General features: G+C 39.3%; 1 protein-coding gene across 25 annotated transcripts in view; it reads right to left on the bottom strand.

Annotated features, from left to right (window-relative positions):
• Positions 1–509: 509 nt before the first annotated feature.
• ZC3H13 (zinc finger CCCH-type containing 13) overlaps positions 510–19359 on the bottom strand; it is a 45133-nt gene continuing 26283 nt past the window's right edge. For 11 of the 25 annotated variants that reach the window (XM_085536137.1, XM_015851769.3, XM_085536129.1 and 8 more), the window contains 11 exons: positions 16064–16374; positions 14128–14592; positions 13361–13540; positions 11096–11639; positions 9897–10003; positions 8546–9559; positions 7001–7516; positions 4434–4589; positions 3314–3514; positions 1585–1748; positions 510–995 (listed from right to left, as the gene is read on the bottom strand). In XM_085536137.1, the coding sequence (XP_085392263.1) occupies positions 825–995; positions 1585–1748; positions 3314–3514; positions 4434–4589; positions 7001–7516; positions 8546–9559; positions 9897–10003; positions 11096–11639; positions 13361–13540; positions 14128–14592; positions 16064–16374 (3829 nt within the window). In that variant the 3' untranslated portion in view covers positions 510–824. Of the gene's footprint in view, positions 996–1580; positions 1749–3313; positions 3515–4433; positions 4590–7000; positions 7517–8545; positions 9560–9896; positions 10004–11095; positions 11640–13360; positions 13541–14127; positions 14593–16063; positions 16375–19359 lie in introns of all 25 variants that reach the window. The other 14 variants (XM_085536139.1, XM_085536134.1, XM_085536130.1 and 11 more) reach the window with 6 other exon arrangements.

The raw sequence follows: 19359 nt of genomic DNA on the forward strand, positions 1-19359 counted from the left end.
AGGCAGCCTTAATGCAGCTATAAAATAGGTAAGAATGAATTTAAGCACTGAATAGCTTTGTTAACTCTTGCTTGGTTTAAGCTACTATATGTCTAAGAACATATATATTTTTAAGACTATTTAACATCCACTGTGGTATTAAAAGCCAACACAACTGTCATTAAGCACAAGACAGATGCAAGACAAGCTCACAACGCTGAACTGTGCAGTCAACATCCCGTATTAGCATGCTGGTTCTAAGCAAAAAAAAAAAGGATAACAAACCAATACCAACCAACCACCAAACCAACCACCAGTAGCTCATAACTCCTTTTTAACCCCCCGTGAAATCTCTCCCTAGAAGGTTTTTCTTCTTAAGTAACTCTTGACGAGCGTTGTCCAAATCCAGATCCACACCAGACTGCTGGAATAAGGATAGGGATTTGGAAAGCAGAAGTAGACAGGCACTTCAGAAACCCCATACATGTATGAAGAGTATGGGGTGGTTCATAATACGGAAAAGATTCATGCACAGTTTTCTTCAGTTTATTATCAGGCAGGGTTATAAACTGCTAAAACCAGACATCTTCACATTATTACACCTGATGCTCCATAAAACAGGATTTTGTTAGCGTGAGATGCATCCTATAAAGCTTGCAGAGAACTTCACACAGAAGTCTTTCTTTTTTACCACATTTATTCACATCCAAAATTATGAATTCTGCATACAAATGGAGTCTTTTCTTCCATCTTCTACAGCTGCTTTCCAACCCATCAGTTCTAAAACATCAATACCAACACTGGTAGTGGGATATCAACTAGAAAGAGCCACTGTTGCCATTTGCTTAAGACACACACAGTTCCTGCTGGATCGCTGGCTGTGGAATTTTACTGTCTTCTGTCTTTTCCTGCCCAGGAACTTGGCACACAGTCTTGCGTTTGAATAACCGTAGACTCAAACGTAACAAGTCGCTGTCCATTGCTGCAGGATTTGTGTAAGTTTGTTTTGTTGCTCCCTGTTGAGATTGAGAAAAAAATAAAAATAGAAAATAGTTGCTTTTAACATGCACGCTGAGAAACTGACCTGAAGAGCTCTCTGTGGCTACAAGTTTAATCACATACATATTCATAAGAAATATCTGGACAACTATAGATTTTTCTATTAGCGCGCAAGATCACAAAACATACCATGGAGTTGGAAATGAATCAGTATTTCCTTTTAAAATTATCCAGGTTCTTTTTCATTTGGAAGAACAGAATCGAATAATTCATTTAAGAGCATGGACTCTCAAGCAGGAAAATAATTCAACCACTGCCTTTGAAATTATATTTTAACCCATTACCTTCAATACTCACTCTCTAAATGCAGAAAGTGCCTCCTCAGAAGTTAAATGCCAAAATAAGAAACAATTTAAGTCTCCAACCTAAAGTAATCTGGCAGCATTATTAAAACATTGACATCTTATGACTTCTCAATAAAAGTCTGTTATTTCCTGCACTAAGTCTGCTCCAGAACAACCAACAGCAACTAGAAAAACCCCCTCCCTAGAGAAACAGTACTACCTGCTTCCACATTTTAGCCACACGCTGTAAAATATCACTTGCCTTTTCATTCTTCATGAGCTGCTTACGAATGGCAGAATCCCTTCTAAAGCACAGAGCTTTACAGCAAGGACCCAGATTGCTGAGAAGACCTGCTCTCTCCTCTTTTCGTAGAAGCGCAGCCATGTTCAAGGCTCCCAGCTCATGTTCAAAGAGGTTTTCTGCATCTACAAAGAATTGGCATTTGCAAAGATGAACAAACACATGGTATTTTTAAATGGTAACATACAATAATATAAATTGACTGGAGTTAAAAAACAATATTGAAGGAGATTTAACAACTATCTTGAAGTTATTCTGTTGGTATTTCTGCCTTCTAAAAAATACCAAGCTACTACTGCAATTTGTAGAAAAAGATTTGTAGAAATCTTTAACCAACCGGTTACAGATTAAATGTAGGTGTACTTCTATGTAGCTTCAGCACTGCAAAGCAGGACTGGCACAGCAATCACAGAGAAGCCTAAAAATTAAGTGACAGCTGTGGGACAGAACATTCAGACTGTGAACATTCATGGTCAGAAATGTGTGACGAAAGGTGTTTCCTGCTAGTATTTATCAGAAGGTAGGTAAAGTTTCACTTCCCTGCAAAACATAGGATAATTGTACCACTGTCAACTCAGGGTTTCAATGGCTAAGTATGAGTGAAATATGGCTATTTATCTATGGCAGTTGAACCTGGAAAACAAGTCAACAAACAGTAGTGAACTGCACCCCACTTCAGGCCTACCTAAAGTAGGCTAATAGTACTCAAAGGCCCAACATAGTTCTTTACTACAGAAAACAGAGAAATGAAGTTAGAACATATCAACCAAAACTGCTTTTCCAGATGGCTCCTAACGCATACCTCTGTAATATCTTTTCTGTGAAATGCTGGCAAAGACAAAAAGAATACAAATGCCTGGACTGTAGTATATTTATTTATAAACCTTTCACAATAAATAGGAAGATACTGAAGATGTTATATAATTAAATATTCTATGTTCTGCCTTTTAATAGTCTGATGCAATCTTCACTATATAGCAAAACATGTGGTGTTTAGCTGAGAATCCTAACAGGAGAAAATGCATATGCTTGAAAGCACAGCGGCAGCTTCACTTGTGGTAACTTTGATGAACAGGAGACTGCACACATCAAAGGAAAAGTAATGGAGACACTTCAACCTCTTTCTCTCTAGAGTAAAGTCTCCTGCAGCCGGGTAGTCTCAAAACAACACAGAGGAACTGCTTGAGAGGCATCTACTATCACTGCTCTGCTGAACTTTATTTCTAGAGATGCATGCAAGGACTGCTGAGGTGGTTTCAGGTAATATTGTAAACAACCAAGTGAATTCTGCTCTGCAGTCCCTGTTGCAAGAAATGCGTGATAAGAGCTGGTGAAGGATAAAGCAAAATTAAAGCTTACAGAGAAAACAGCATTGTTTCTACTTTTATTGTATCAGACAGTTTGCAAGCTCAAGAAGATAAAGTAGTGTGTTATATCAGTTATGGAAATTCCTAGGCATAAGAGCTAGGATTGCTTTTTAAACTAGAGAAAAGCAAATACTGCAAAAAAAAGAACTGTAAGCATCACAGAATTGGAATGCTGGAATTAAGACACTAATCTGATTGATTGATATGCAGCTGTATTAGATTCCTGAAATACTTACACAGTGCTGAGGATACACTAGCAACCATTACATTAAACACTGTTACTAAGAACAAAAGGACAGTTTAATCCCCGAAGAAACAATTACCTTTAGGTTTTTCTAATGCTTTCTGGCACGTCTCTTTAATTTTGGTGAAGAGTTCTGGTCCAGCCAATCGCTTGGAAATGCCAACTCTCAACATAACAGCACCTGGTGTGAACTTTAAGAGCGCAGCCCCAGCCTCTCGTGGTTCTTTTGGCTGCTTTGGCATGAGACTGGACCAATCAACATCTATAACATCCACAGGATCTGCAAAAACATTGACAGAGAATGAGTTATCACAACATTGTCTCCTACCACAGCTGATTAATTTCACAGGCTACATACATTCATCTCCTAAGAGCAATATCTATCAGACAAACATTGCTCTGGAGTTCTCACTAAAGAGAGTTCCTTAGACACTTCAATTAAGAGCACTCAAACTCACTTAGATTGGTGAGAATAAGGTGTATACAATTCCTTAAAGAACATAAAGTTTACTGGCTTAAAATAAACACTCCTAAATTCTGCTTCATTTGGATCCTAACAACTTTGCGAAAGGCTGCTTGGACTCTGCTTAGCCAGCAGATACGGATGCATCACTCAGCCATTCATAGCCATGACAGCACCACTGATGTGCTACGATATATCCAAATTTCATGCTTAAAAACTAGTAACTCAACCCTGGATGCTTCTCTTCTGAAAAGAGAGATGTATTAGTTATCAAATAACCATACAACTATGGGTATAAATTTATTACAGATATGAATGCTGATCATATAACTCAGATGACCTAACTGAAATTATGACAAGTAGAAGACTCCGTGTTTTCCAGCGCATCTGAGAAGCATTCTAGCAATGATAAAATCTGTTCCTAAAAGTATCAGTTCCAAGTAACAACCAATACCAAATGAGACAAATAAAAGCACATTTATAAAACTAAACCCTATCCTCCTAGCTACGTAGAACATAACAAATATTACTTAAAAACATAGCTCTTCATACTCTATGCTTCACAGGCTTACCTGACAGCTACAGGACAAATGAGGAATACTGAGAAGCACACAAACAGCATTCTGAATTCAGAACTACTGTACATTGAAATATTATCTGGAAAGGACAAAGCAGCACCAAATGCAAACTGATCTAAACTTTATATTCAAATAATCACAAAGAGGTTTTGCTATACTTTTACCAGGCATCTTCTCATCTTCCTGTTGATCCTCCCTCTTTTCTGCATCACCTGCCAGGATTTCATCCAGTTCATCATCACTGATTGGCTCGTATTCTCCAGCACCAGATGCCAGTGACTGCACATCATCAATCTTTGCTTCATCTTCTCCTCCTACAGAGGCAGATACATACTGTAGCTTTAAAGGAGTCATTCTTGTTTTCCAAACATGCTTTAAGCAGGTTGAAGAAAAAGAAATTTGCTAAACTACCTTTTGAGTTCTTTGGGATGAATATATTCAAAATGAATATAGGTATTCACTCACAGAGGCAGAAAAACTTGTTTCTCCCACATCCAATATGGCAGTTTGAATTTGACGCATCTTGGTCAATTTGTTTTGTGCAATATTAGTCAAACTACATACTAAAGGCCATACTCAGAAGAAATATATGTTGATGATCTGGTATGCAGTTACAAACGTAAATCTAAGTTAGCACCAACACAAATTCTTCCCACGAATCCTATGATTTCCCACATGAATGCTAACTCAAATATTCCTTAAAGCCAGGAAACATAGGACACTCAAACTCTGCATTCGTGAAAGGCGCATCTGAAGGTACTCCCTCATCTCCAAGCCTGAGAGACCTGACCAAAGCATTCAAAAACCCAACTGTTCAAAATTCAGGCTTAAAGGTACTTGCCAGTCGTGCAGTGTAAAACAGACAGAATTTTTAAGGGTCCTTTCCTGTGGATGATTGTTCTACTATCTTCTATTTTCCTTCTGTGTTAATATGCAATTCCTCATTTCATTTTGTTCTGGGCTTTTTTCTGCCTTTGTAAAAGCTCAAGGAAATGCCACCTTAGCTAACCTAAATATCAGCATGGGCAAAGCAAGTAAAATACATGCTAAAAGAGTGTAAATTAACCATTCAGATCACCTGGTATTGCTTTGGAGGAAACATATACCATAGTGTCATAGAATGGCCTGGGTTGAAAAGGACCACAATGATCATCCAGTTTCAACCACAGTGCTATGTGCAGGGTCACCAACTATTAGACCAAGCTGCCCAGTGCATCACTTAAACCTACTCCTGCAGCAAACACATTAAGGTTCAACACACCACCATAATTAACTATATCCTCAAATATTTTGCTAGAAAATATATTACAGTAAATTCATTCAAATAAATTCCAGACAAATCACCAGAACCAGAAATTGCAATGTTAGCTTTCTATCATCTTTAAAATGAAAATATGGCAATCTCTAAAAGATTTTGTTTCTTATAACTGGGCTTCATGAAGAGAAAATTGTGCCTGACCAATCTGATGCCAGTTTACAATGGAGTGACAGCATCAATGGATAAAGGAGAGGCAACCGTCTACCTGGACTTGTGCAGAGTCTTTAACATGGTCTGGCACTACGTCCTTATCTCTAATTTGGAGAGGGATAGATTTGAAGGCTGGACTATGCATGGATAAAGAGCTGGTTGGATGGTTGCAGCCAGAAGGCTGCTGTCAATGGCTCTATGTCCAGACAGATGGCGGTCACGAGCGGTGTTTCCCTGGGGTATGTCTTGGAACTGGTGCCCTTTCAACATCTTTATCAATGACACAGACAGTGGGACTGCGTGTACCAAGTCTGCTGATGATACCAAGATGAGTGGTGCAGTTAATACAAGGAAAGGATGTCATCCAAATGGATCAACCTCAAAAGAAGGTCCTACGGAAGGCTTCCCATATAAGTTGTAGATGTCCCATCCCCAGACCAAGGTCAGGTTGGATGCAACTCTTGGCAATCTGATCTAGTGCCTGATTTAGTGGCTGGCAGCCCTGCCTGCAGCAGGGGGGCTGGAACCAGATGATCTTTAAAGCCCCTTCCAACCTAAGTAATTCTATGATGATTTACATGCCTTTCTCTGCATTTAGATTCTTGCTTCTTTTATGTTTTTATATAGGTTAGTTCTATTTCCCAAACTCTCTTCTGGTAAAGAAACTGTTTGCCCCTTACTTTACTGATGTTTTCCCCGGTACCACTGGGGATAGCAAACTGAAGCTGCACTTAGTGAGACTAATTCAGCAAAGTCATTTTTGGATCATTCCACCGAGCCATAAATACATTTAACCTACTAATTAGACAACCATTTCTATGATAATTGGACTATGCAGAAAAAAAATCCCAAATAACAGTTGCAAGTCAACACTCATTTTTTTCACTCATTACCTGTCAATTCCAAACTAACAAATAGATGTTAGAATAGTGTACTGAAGCAATTAAATTTTTGGCATTATTCTTCAGCAAACTGGCTATGCAGAAATGTTACACCTTGGCAAAATTACATCTCATATCATTTATGCTTCTTTGACTCAAGATTTCTTTAGAAAAAAACCAACACTAATATTCACATAATTAACACTAAGGAAATGCTCATTATAATTCACCCTCATCCTATTATGCCTACAGATAGAGAGGCTGGAGCCAATATCCCTTTCATTAACAAAGCTTTCTAACATAGCTCTGTTCAGCACTGTGCTAAAAGGCAAAGAATAAAGTATGACAGTCAAGGTGCTTTCCCAGAATATCTCACCTTCTAGACTCTCTACCTTTTCAGCCTCGTTGCCATCTTCAAAACCTTGCAACGGTCCTGAATCTTTGTCAGGTCTTTCCTTCTCCGAAGCTGCAGAATCTCGACAAACACCATCAAATTCTTTTTCATGATCTCTGTCCAGTTTTGTTTCACTGTGTTTTGTCGATTCTTTTTGAGAGGAAACATCAAGAGTTCTGTCCCTCTCTCTTTCAGCAGTATCAGGCAGCTGTCTGTCTCTCTCTCTGTCCAGCTCCCTTCTCTTTTCCCTCTCTCTCTCGCGTTCTCGGAGTCTCTCTCGCTCCCTGCTCCTTGGCCAGTCTTTGTCAATGTCTCGGTCTCGATCCCAGTCTCTCTGTCTTCCCTCTCTCCTGTCTCTGTCTCGCTCTCGATCGTGGTCATGCCGATCTCGCTCCTGAAGCCTTTCCCTGCTGTCAAAGGACCCAGATCTGGAGTGGACCTGACGATCCGATTCAGGAGAACTTCTTCTTGAACTGTGGCTTCTTGAATCTTGACGATCTGAATAAAATATTTTAAATACAGGCATGACAGCAGCTCACGAAACCATTTTAAAACAACAAACTATTTTAAGGAGCCTGGTATAAAAACTGACTTCTGAAAAGTATCATCTGGAAATTAATAATGATATTTCTCCAAGTACCCCCAAAAAGATTTTTGGTGGCTACTTTCCACTATTACAGAAGCAAAACTGAAGTATATAATTTACTCAGAAATTCGAACAAGAATAGGAAAAAAAATAAATAGGAATTATCTCTTAAAATTTATTTTCAAAACATGTTTGTTTTGTTTTTTAAAGCTAGAGATGTCTTGGTTAGCAAATGATAAATTCAGAGATATGTTCTGGCAAAAACCATTATAAGAGTCAAAGCTGATTTAGGAATAAGATATTTTTCTATTGATGTTGTTGATATTTTGCAGAAAATTTTCAGTCATTTCTTTATAGGAATTACAGAAATAAAATAAATCAATCGTGATTCCTTGGATTTGCAATAAAGATGATTTTCATATGCACTGAAAGTATCGCTGTGAAGAATCACAACAGATTTACCTCAGCAAAAGCAGCTCCTCAGATCAAAATGGATCCCTCTCCCTCTCCCAGAACAAAGGGACATTCTGCATAGATCTCAGAATTTCCACATGAAAATGAATGTTGATAATTCATTTAAAAACATTATTTCAATAAAACTAGTTCAGTGTTCTGTTAGCAGAAGGATTTTCTCTTTCAGTTTCATTTGTCCTAGAAATTACTTTATCCTCCAGACACCGCAAGCTGCCAAATCTGACTGAATGTTTTGATATGAACAAAGTGGTAATGATGCCCGATGAGGATAAACTTTTCAAACACAGCAACACTTCCAGGAATCTTGATTCACTCTAGTTTTACTATGAATGGCAGATAACTTCCCTCTCCCTTAATTCTGCTTACAAATTAAGAGAGTATACAGCCATACAAGAACAATTTGGGATTCGTACCTTTGCATTTCCGCAGAGAACAGCAGTCCAGACTCACTAAAAATAGATTCTTACCTGAAGATGTGCTGCGACTGGGCTCCCCTCTTTTCAACTGATCAATTCTGGACTTTCGTTCCCCAGTGATTTCTAAGCTTTTCTTCTCTCTGTCTCTATCCCTGTCCCTAGAGGTACTGTGCAGGATCCTCTTCCGTCCGGTCTGGTCATCGCCACTGCGATGAGCTGACTCATTGGAAGGGGATCGGAGTCTGCTTGAGGCATGGCTCCGATTACTACCAAGACTGCTGCTGCGCTTCTGATCCACGGGTTTACGATGTGGTCCATCATCTATTGTAACATGTGGGGCTTCCACCTTTTCTACTCTCATTCTGTGACTTTTTCTATGGGATTCCTCAGTGCTTCTTTCTGGAACGACAATGTCACCACGTTCTGGAACATCTTCATCAGACCAGTCACTAAATGTTGTCTCTTCTCTTTTCTGGGGGACTTCTGCCACAGCTTTCTCAGGTGGTGCTTCAACCAGTTCCTCTTTTGTCACAGGAGGGGTTCTCGGACCTTTCTTCTTTTTATGATGTGGAACAATTTCTTCATCGGAAACCTCAGAATCACCCTTGGACCTCTTCCGCTTTTTCTCTACGTTCTTCTTTTTTTGACCTTTCTTGGGAGAAAAGACCTGGCTTTCCTCAGTCGTTGATTCATTAGTGTACCTTTCCACCCCACTGTCATCATCTTTCTTTTTCTTTGTGGCCTTCTTCTGTATTTTAGACTTCTTCTTGCTGTCATCGTGCATTCTATCAGAAGCATCTCTTTCTTCAGAGGGACGGCGTCCAAGACTTTCCTGAACCCTGGACCGGGAGCTTTCCGAAGCATCTGGTTGCTCTCTCTGCTTATCTGATGAAGAAATTCTCTCTTTAAACTCTGGTTCTTCATAACGCCGGGAACTTTCCTTTCTGTCTGATTTTCGTTCCTCTTCTTTCCAGCGGCTCTGTCTTTCTTCTGTAATGTGAGAGGGACTCAGAGATCGGGATTCCTGGGGTCGCACAACCTGGCTCAGAAGTCTGTGCTTTTCATCTACAAAATGGTAAAAAAGAATGCATTTGTATAATCTAGAAAGGACAACAGGTGAATACGTGGTACCTTCTGCATGCTAAAAGGTTTCAATCACAACAAATAATCTATCATTTCAGTTACATGCTTTGTTTTCCTGTTGGCTTTTTTTTAACCTGCTGCAGCAGCAACAGACTACTTTTGTTTTTTGGTAAGCATGCATCTTAACAGACATGGAAGGGGAAGAGGAGACCTACAAAAGCTTTCTTCATGTTGTTTTTTTTCTGTTTAAGATTGCAAGTTATTTTCCTTAGGCAAAGGCTAATCCTGGTGCTGCAGCAGACAGCCTACTCCTACTTACTTTTATCATCTCCACTGTTATAAGCATCACTGTCAGGAGAGTGCTCACGGCGACGTTTGGGTGACTGACGAGGGCTTGGACTGCTTTCATTTCGGTGACGCTTCCTGCTGAGCAAATATTTGTAGTCAAATTTCTTGAGGATTCTTTCAAGAAAACATTTTCAATAATTGAGTTTATCATCGCTCTGATCTCTAAAGCATAAGCACCACAAACATAATACTTCTCACACAAGATATACACAAGCAAGAATGACAGAAAGTTTTGTAGCTTTCTAAGTTACATTAAAACCTGAAGTATTTTTTCCTGTCATAAATACGTAAATTATCTTAAACAACAACTCCAATACTTCAAACAACTGTTTGTTTGTTTTTTTACAAGAAGGTATGAAAAAATATTAAAATCACTTTTTTTTTCCTGCGGCAATGATCCTTGCAATGGGCTGACCTCAGCCAGCAGCTAAGCTCCGATTTAAATACTTGCTTTTCCCCCCAAAGGGATGGAGGAGAGCTACATTATTTACAGAGCTCCACAATTCTCTCACACAAAACCTACTATTATATCCAAGCAAAGCTGCAACTCAGGACAACATGGCTTTGCTCATTATTGCTGTCACAATGAGAATTTTATTGTACTAGCTGAAAAAAGAAAAAAAGAGAATCAGTGGCATTTACTTAAAAAACAGAAACATCACACATTTACTTGGGTACTGCTCATGTCTTCACTGTGTAGCCTTCTGGTGTTGAAAAGTCCACAGTGCAAAGGGTAATGTATGTTCACCAGAAACTTGATGAATAAAGTCATGATCTTTGGACCCACACAGCAGCTACCTGTCTCATGAAACTTCAAAAGGTACCACAGCCTGCACCAACAGTGCAATGCCTGCACTGTGAAACCAAGGCCACACAGGCACACTTAGAAGAGGAAATGATATGTTCTGATTCAGTTGTTAAATCCCGAGTTGTTCCATGATTCTGCCCTAGGAAAGCACCATACTAACTTAACCAACACAGCATACACACTGATTTTGTAGCCACTGCCACATGATACACAGATGCAGGGAAGACATGGGTCTAGATTGCACCTTTGCATAAACAGGGTACCCTCTCCTTCCTTATGATACCGTCCTGCTTACTAACTGATTGACATCAACACTAAAAGACATTTTCCTTTTGACTGAAGTAACATTCAGATCCACTTACTTGGACTTCCTTTCTTCGTGGACATCTCTTGAGCTTCTTTCTTCTCGAATATCTTCTCTCTTGTCCCTGCGGTCTTCCCTCCCTTTGTCTTTGTCATCCCAGTCTCTCTGGCGCTCTCTTTCTTTATCTCTGTCTCTACCTCGCTCCCTTTCTCGTTCCCGCTCACGATCTCTTTCACGCTCTCGCTCCCTCTCTCGTTCCTCCCTCTCTCGCTCTCGCTCCTTCTCTCTCTCTCTTTCTCTTTCCCTTTCTCTGTCATGGTCCCGGTCTCGATCACGCTCACGATCCCTATCTTTGTCCCGCTCTCGCTCCCTCTCTCGTTCCCGAGCACGATCTCGTTCCAACTCCCTTTCCTTCTCCCTCTCTCGTTCCCGGTCTCTTTCTCGCTCCCTCTCTCGGTCCCTCTCTCTTTCCCGCTCTCTCTCCCGGGCCCTTTCATCTCTCCTATCATCACTCCGATCTACCCTTCGTTCATCTCGTCTTTCATCCCGCTCAAGGTCATCACTTCGTCCCTGATGTCGTACCGGTGAGCTCGCTCTCTGATCTGTGAAAAGAGGAAAGTTTTGGTTACCAAGTGTTACAGAGATGACGTACACATCACTTCCACTACCCTAATAAAATACTGAGTTTTAGTTTTGACAATATAGATATTGGTTTGCATTAAAAGAGAAGTGACTCCCTGTAGAAACCTGGGTATTCTCTTGGGGATGAGAGGGACACAAAAGGCAGTACTAATTTGGATTTCATATATTTTTTAATCAGTATTTCAGGAGGGAGATTTCCTTACTTTAGAAAGAAGTCACTAGGAAAATTTTATCTTCTACTAGATGTTTCTGAAAGGCTTCAATAGGTAATTATATAACTCAGTCTAGACACTATTAACGCATGATTGTATCATTCAAAATCTTATATAAGATCCTGGAAAGCTCTGAATGACATATGCATGAAAATGAAGTATTATAACTTCCTTAAGAAAATGTTACCTCCAAAAACCAAGCGTCACAGGTTTACAAGAACTCACTACATTTATTTTGCTTCAATTTTTACTCTATATCTCCTGCATACCGCCTATCTCGTCCCAGAGGAGATCCCTGCACAGAAATACAAAACCAATCCAACTGAAAAGGAGAGATGATTTTGGATTACAGAACTCATACCTGTTCTATGTTTTCATATGTCTTCATAGCAGCTGTTTCTCAATGATCAGACAGTGGATCACGGTTATCAAGAAAACTACTCTCATGTATAAAATAACTGATCCAGAAGTCCAGCGAAGCTTGATTATCTAGAGGTATTTGCTCACTGGAGATCTATAGCTAAAGTGTAGCTGCACTTCATTACTTTTTAATATATTTTATTTGAGTATTTCTGTAAATTTTGATGACTTTGTAACAATTTTTGTGCTGATGTTAGAAGTATTTCAGCCATGAAAAACCAGTAAAACTCATTCCACTATACATACCCAAAGCATTATACAATAAACATGGACTGCAGAAATAGAGAGGTCCATCACATTGAGTATACTTCCCTGTACATTGAGACAATGTCCACCAGGGACAAGAAGGCAGAGTTTGAACAGGACTAAGTCAATAAAACATGCATTTCCACTGGTTTAATCAATTTTAATCTTGGAGTGAATTAATAATGATTTAATGCTCCCCCATTACCAGGCAAAATTAAAAGTCAACTTGAATGACATTTCTGCTATAGACGTTAATACTTGTTTTTACAGATCTTAAATCATCAGTTCATGCAATTGGTTCCATGAATAGGTTTCACATTCATCAAATGGTATCTGTAACTATATAGTATGATATATGGGGCATACCTAGCTCTAGGTTTTAGACAAGAGTTCTGTAATATTCATTATGTCAGGCTTTGTGACAAAACATCTACACAAAGCATTTACATTACTCATGATACCTACAAGTATATTAGACGTTTGAACATGGAGTGTCAGCACTTCTTAAATAATCTTATTATTTGAAGCAATGTTCCAATGGTTGGGTATGCCTACCTGGGTACTTTAGTTGAATAAAGAGAGAACAAATATACAGGCTTGCATTTTAAAATCACACTGAAATGTTTCTTTATATGTCACAGAATTAAGTACCAACAAGAATCTATCCTGATACTCCTCCAAATGACAAATTTTAAGACAGTCATCTAATCATGGGAACTACGTATTGTATCTCTGAAGAGGATTCAAAATACTGTGTGTGTGTAATACATATCTATGTGTGTGTAATATAAACATTAAAATACCTCTTTCTCTGTTGTCCCGCCTATCCCGTTCACTATGTCTTCTTTCAAAGGAGGAATCCCTTGCTTGGTCTCGACTATCATAGCGATCCCGATCAGGGTAGCTACTCCTTGATTCCCAACTGTCATGGTAGTTTCCACTACTGCTGTGGCCATCAACCTGGGATCCTCTAGTCCGACTTCCTAATAGTGATGTAACAATATAAAAGATGAGCTCTCACACATATGGAAATCCATTCATGTTTTACACTAACTACAGTATTCATCAAACTGTTCAGTGAAGTGCATCAAACTTTCAAAAATCCTGTCCAAATGTAGAAATCCCCCCCCTTTTTTTTCCTCTTCATCAAAGAAGAAATGGGGATGAGAAGGAAACAGGGTTTTTAAATGCCTACACAGTTGCTTTTGAGAAAATAAAATTGGTGTACAGAACTTGGAGATGTGCTGTACCATACTAATCTACTACACATCAGCCTCTTGCTGCTTGTGGTCCATAGGAAAACCCAGGGTTGGGTGAAAGAATCATTCAGATTGTTTCATGGACTTGAGTTTGTTTTAAACCGGTATGGCAGGATATCAGTGTCACGTCTCTTTTTATAGCAGAAGGGCTATAATTTTAATCAACCATTCTAATTTAATAACAATAAAATTGAACATAACTTAAAAGGATGAACCATTTGGCGTATGTCTTATCAAACAAGGTAATACAGATGTCAAGATTCAATCTCCAATGATAAAGATGTTTATTAGTGTTTTAAATCACGTCATACCTTTGTCAGATAATTCTGGACCTCTGCCTCGACTTCTGCCAGTTCGATCGCTTCTGCTCTCATTTCTGGAATCACTTCTGGAGTCATTCCTTGTTTCAGCACGAGAGCTCTCCTCTCTACCATGGGATCTCCCATAGCTGCGTGAGTCCTCCTGATACTGGTCATCCTTTTTATGGGCATCCCGACTTTCTCTGTCTCTATAGTCATGAGAATCTCGCGTGGAACGTGAGTCTCTTTGATCACGACTATCTTTGTTATCTCTGCTATAATCCCTTGTATCTCTGGAGTCTCGAGTGTCTCTGGATTCCCTCGTCTCCCTCCGATCTCTGTTATCTCTTGTGTCCCTCCGATCTCTTCCATCACGAGATTCTCTATCGTCTCTATGATCCCTGGAGGTACTCTGCTCCTGGTCATAATCACGATCATCTCTTGTTTCTCTTTCTTTTTCCCTTTTCCCTCTAGTTTCTGTAAAATATTTTAAAAAGTATTATATACCCTTCTTAATCAAAGCAAGCAAAAATTTAGAAGACAATATTAAATCAATATCATAAAAATATACTTTGACATACACACAGTAAAGTAGAATTAATATGGGAGAAGGAACATGTGATGCTGCGTAACCATTTAATACTCCATAAGCTCTAAAGATCTCTTTGTGAATTTGAATTTGTATCTTACAAATATTTAGCAATTCAGAAGAGAGCGAATATAGTACAAATAAATTTCTAAGACTTTAGAAAGAAAACACAGCTTAAAGACAGTTATCATTTTTCTTCTGATCATAGGTTCTCTTCTACACACATGCACTTTCTCTACTATAACTAGACCATCTGCTTTTAAGACCTCAATGCTCTGCTAAAATCTTTTTAAAAAATTGTTTGCAATGTTATTACTCCAGGAAAGTGAATTCACAGTAGGTCTAAAAAACGCTGGCAAATGCAATCTCTGTAATTTGTCTCTTGAGAGAAATGGCATGTTTGTCCACTACAACTTCACAGACTTCCAGAAGAAATGATTATTTCTTTGCATGCACCTCACTTAATGAAAAATACTTCAGATAAAGCTATCAGTGATGACTAGATTAGCATTTAGGTGCCTCACAGAAGTGAGCAATAATAGGTACAACTATCCTCCTGCCACCCACCTGATTCAATAGCAGAGAATCACAGAATGGCAACCTTGGGTTGGAAGGTACCTCAAAGATCACCTAGTTCCAACCCCCCTGATGTATACAGGGTTGCCAGCCGCTAGATCAGACTGCCCAGGAACCCATCAAGCCAGGTCTTGAATGCCTTCAAGGATGGGGCACAGACAGATTTAGAGATAACCCCATGACAGATGGGGCATTCACAGCTTCTCTGGGCAGCCTGCTCCAGCACCCTCTGAGTGAAGAATTTCTGATTGTTCAGAATTTCTGAAATTCTGATGATGAAACTTGTAACCTAAACCTCCCCATTTTCAGTTTAAATTCATTCCCCCTTGTCCTATCACTATCTACCTGCATAAAAAAGTCAAAACCCCTCCTGCTTATAAGCTCCTTTCAAGTACTGGAAGATAACAGTGAGGTCTTCCTGGAGCCTTCTCTTCCTCAAACTACCTAACTCCCTCAACCTCTCATCACAGGAGAGGTCCTCCAGCTAGTGCTTCATAAGAAGGTAAGATCACTTACCTACTCTTACCATTACTGCTTCACACAAGGAACACCTAAACAGATGCCTACAAGATCTCCTGAATCAGCTGAGCCTACCTAAGCAGTGCCAACAAAGCAAAGCCATTACACAGCCCCCAGAACAGCAGAGAAAGAATAATACAGATTTCTGATTATTTTCTTCACCACCTTGGCCGCTGGGAAAACGCCATGAACTGAAAACCAAGGTACAAAATGCAACATGCAAACAAATAAAAAACTGTCCTAAAGTGCTATTTTTATTCATACCATCCCGCCTTTCGTGGCGCCTGTCATGAGACTGTGAAGTTCGGTCTCGATTGTGCCTTTCCTTTTCTCTTCCAGGAGATCGGTGTCTTGAAGGGCTTCGCTTCCTCTGAGGAGAAGAGGAAGAACGTGGGGGATAGGGGGAAGATGATCGCCTTGCAGGCGGAGAAGCTGTCCTTTGATAGGAGGGAGAAGGAGTTCTTTTGCGGTGCGGGGAAGGAGAATGTCTTTGAACAGAGGAACCTGACTGCGATGAAGAAGAGTGATGTCTAGAGGATATGGGAGAATGACGTTGGCCAGATGGAGAAGCAGACCTGCAAGAAAGGGTCACAAAAGTTAAATTACTAGACCCTACATAAAATTGAGGGATTAAAATAAACTGTGCATTCTCTATCCTCTGTCTGCTGGAAACAAGTCCTACTTCTTATTTCAAAGCACTGATCTTCAAACAGTTTAGACTTGTATCCTGGAAACTCATATGTATTTACTCAAAGGTTGAACAAACATGGACGTTATGAGCAGGGAAATCTTTTACTTTATAAAGTAAGAAAAAAATATACAGAAAGTTTCTCTCATCTTGGAAATCCTGTAGCTTAACTAAATATCATTTACACAACAGTAATCAGTTTTATTCAAAATATGTTACCACATGCAAATCCAACATAGACACATGAAGCCTTTGAGCTCAGCAGTAGCATTTATACTTTATCAGCATCTAAGCAACTTGCAAGTGCCTTTTCACATGAAATATGCATTGCTCTTAATTCCCAGCTCCCTTCCACTTCAAAAGATTTAAGAGACTCCAAACAAAAGAGGAGTCAGAATAACAATATATTTTCAAACAATTCACTTAAGTAATTTTCTTTTTGCTTTCAAATGTCCTTATAGTGTCAGTAACTTTAAACAAATCTCCAGATCTTACAGATGATTTTCTCATTTTCAGGTGACTGACAAAGGGAGGACTACTTCACCAAAGGCAAGATCTTCCCTACAATATTCCACAATAGCCCAGCAGGCTGTAGTTGGTACAGATACATATGTAATACAACTTTTGCTGAGTATCTTGAAAAGTATCTTGAAAATGTCACAGGAAATTATTCTCAGTGGGATAGCTGATGGACTCCGAATAGAACAAGTTCCAGAGTGCATCGGGTCAGCAGGCTTTCAGAATGTCAAGTTGCTATCGAGAATCACAGAATCACAGAATCACAGAAGCTAAATTAACAGCCAATCACAGAAGCTAAATTAACAGCCATCAATGCTGCTCAGCAATAGATCTCATGGCTAAGGCCATTTTTTCTAATAAACCAAGACTGAGCAGGTAAAAAGATACTCCTCACGTCAAGAATGGAGGAAGAATTCAGCTTCCAAGGAGCAAAGCTCTGGGAACAGAACACTAAGTGTAATCAGTGGTGATCTGAGACAGGAACCCAAGTTTGTATGGAAGTCCTATTTGGATAAAAGACAACATGGTGGGAATCTGCTCTTAACATCAGCATTTCATGCTCCTAATTAATGTCAATGACTCAAGAATTAACTGCCTTCAGAGCCTTTCATCATCAAAGGGTCGCAAAGATGGTGATTCCAGCTCTTGATTATCAACTACAGAACCAGATATACTCTCTAAAGGATGCTCCATGACTTTTCCTTGAAATCAAAGAAAATACTTTACAGAACAGGCTGAAACAAAACTTGAAGCGAGTCACGCATCTCTACTAGAAAAACACTCAGGAAGGTGACAGAAAGGAAGTGATGAGAAAGAAAAATAAATTCAGCCTTTGAACATATTTAACTTAAAAAGGCTGAAGAACAGGTTGCATCTGTTTTTTGATTTAATGCATACTGTGTCTCCAAGTCTATATGTTTGCAGAAAAATACTTCCAGGCCTGGAAATCATCCCACTAAGATGCATCTATAATGGTCAATGCCAGAGACTATTTGTAGTACTCAAGAGCAAACTAAGAATTTGCATCTCTTTATCTGAATATATAAAATAGTATGGGATCCAGCTGATGCATTTTTGTAGATTAGGGATGCCTGGAACACCTACAGACTGTCTAACCTCCAGGATGTTTAAGTGTAACCTCTTTTGTCTGAAAAATAAAAATTCTCAAGGTCTCCTGTGCACGCTACAGGTAAATCATCTTCATGGGTGGCAGGAAAGAGTAAACTCAAATTTCTCTGTCTCCATAAGTGCATATTTACACAGGATGCAGCTTGCTATCACAAGAGGGAAGGCCTGACTACTAAGGGCAGAAGACTGATTCCTGAGGGAACTTGTAGCTCTGTATGCCTCTAAGATGGTAATTTGTTCATGCAGTCACATAAGATCGAAATAGACAGCCTGAAACCGGTAGTAAAGCTCCTGAAGAGCTCAGAGAGTAAAATACAGTCAGAGCCAGAACTGAGAGAATCTAATTTCATAACTTAACATTTTTACATTTACTTTTCACTGGAAACTAGCATAATGTTTCAAACATGTTTCCTTCCCTCTTAACTGAAAGCCTACTTTTCCCTGCTTAACTCCATTCCACAATACTTCAAATGTCTGGATAGAATCCCCATGCAAGTAGTGAGAAACAAAACTCTGTTATAGGCTGGAAATGGGGAAAGGGATGCTGCAGAGGTGTTCTTAACTATCCTTACTACTGGTAACTGCAGGGAGAAATAGGATGCTCTACTCCCTTTCCAATAAACAGGCCAATCTGCAGAAAGTCTCCATCAATAATGCATGGATCAATAAGCTGAGTAACAACAGCAGCATGAGATTGCTTACAACTCTTAGGATATCTCAACAGATGTCATATGTTCATGCTGATAGAACAAGAAAAATAAATCCCATCTGGCATCCTTCCAATACGCTTCCCAGTAAAAGTGTGGAAAATAAGCATACTTTCTATTCCATTACAAAGATTAGGGATACAGTATTTTGTACTATCATTCTGAACTACAGCTTAGCAATTCTTTAAGCCTCAAATAAGAAGCTTTCCCTTTCATTTTTAAAGAAGTAGTAACTTTTCCCAGGGTGGCAAAAGGTTTTATCCTAAGATGCCTAGAATCAGCAGGAATTACGTTTTCTCTGAAGAATCTCTGAAATGGTCCTCAAACTGTACTATTTAGTTAGCACTCTTGCATTTCAGGAAAGGTAGAGCCCAGACTACTAAGTGCATCATAGTGTCCATTTCGGAATGCTGAAATTCTTCTCCTTCTCCAGCTCCAAGATAGATTTCTCATATTTTTTTGCTTTCCAATGAGGGAGAAGAAGAGGAAAAAAAAGGTCCCAAATGATCACAGACTGA

The sequence above is a fragment of the Coturnix japonica genome, chromosome 1, assembly GCF_054131305.1.
Source record: "Coturnix japonica strain WE chromosome 1, WE-NBRP24, whole genome shotgun sequence".
Classification (NCBI taxonomy): Eukaryota; Metazoa; Chordata; class Aves; order Galliformes; family Phasianidae; genus Coturnix; species Coturnix japonica.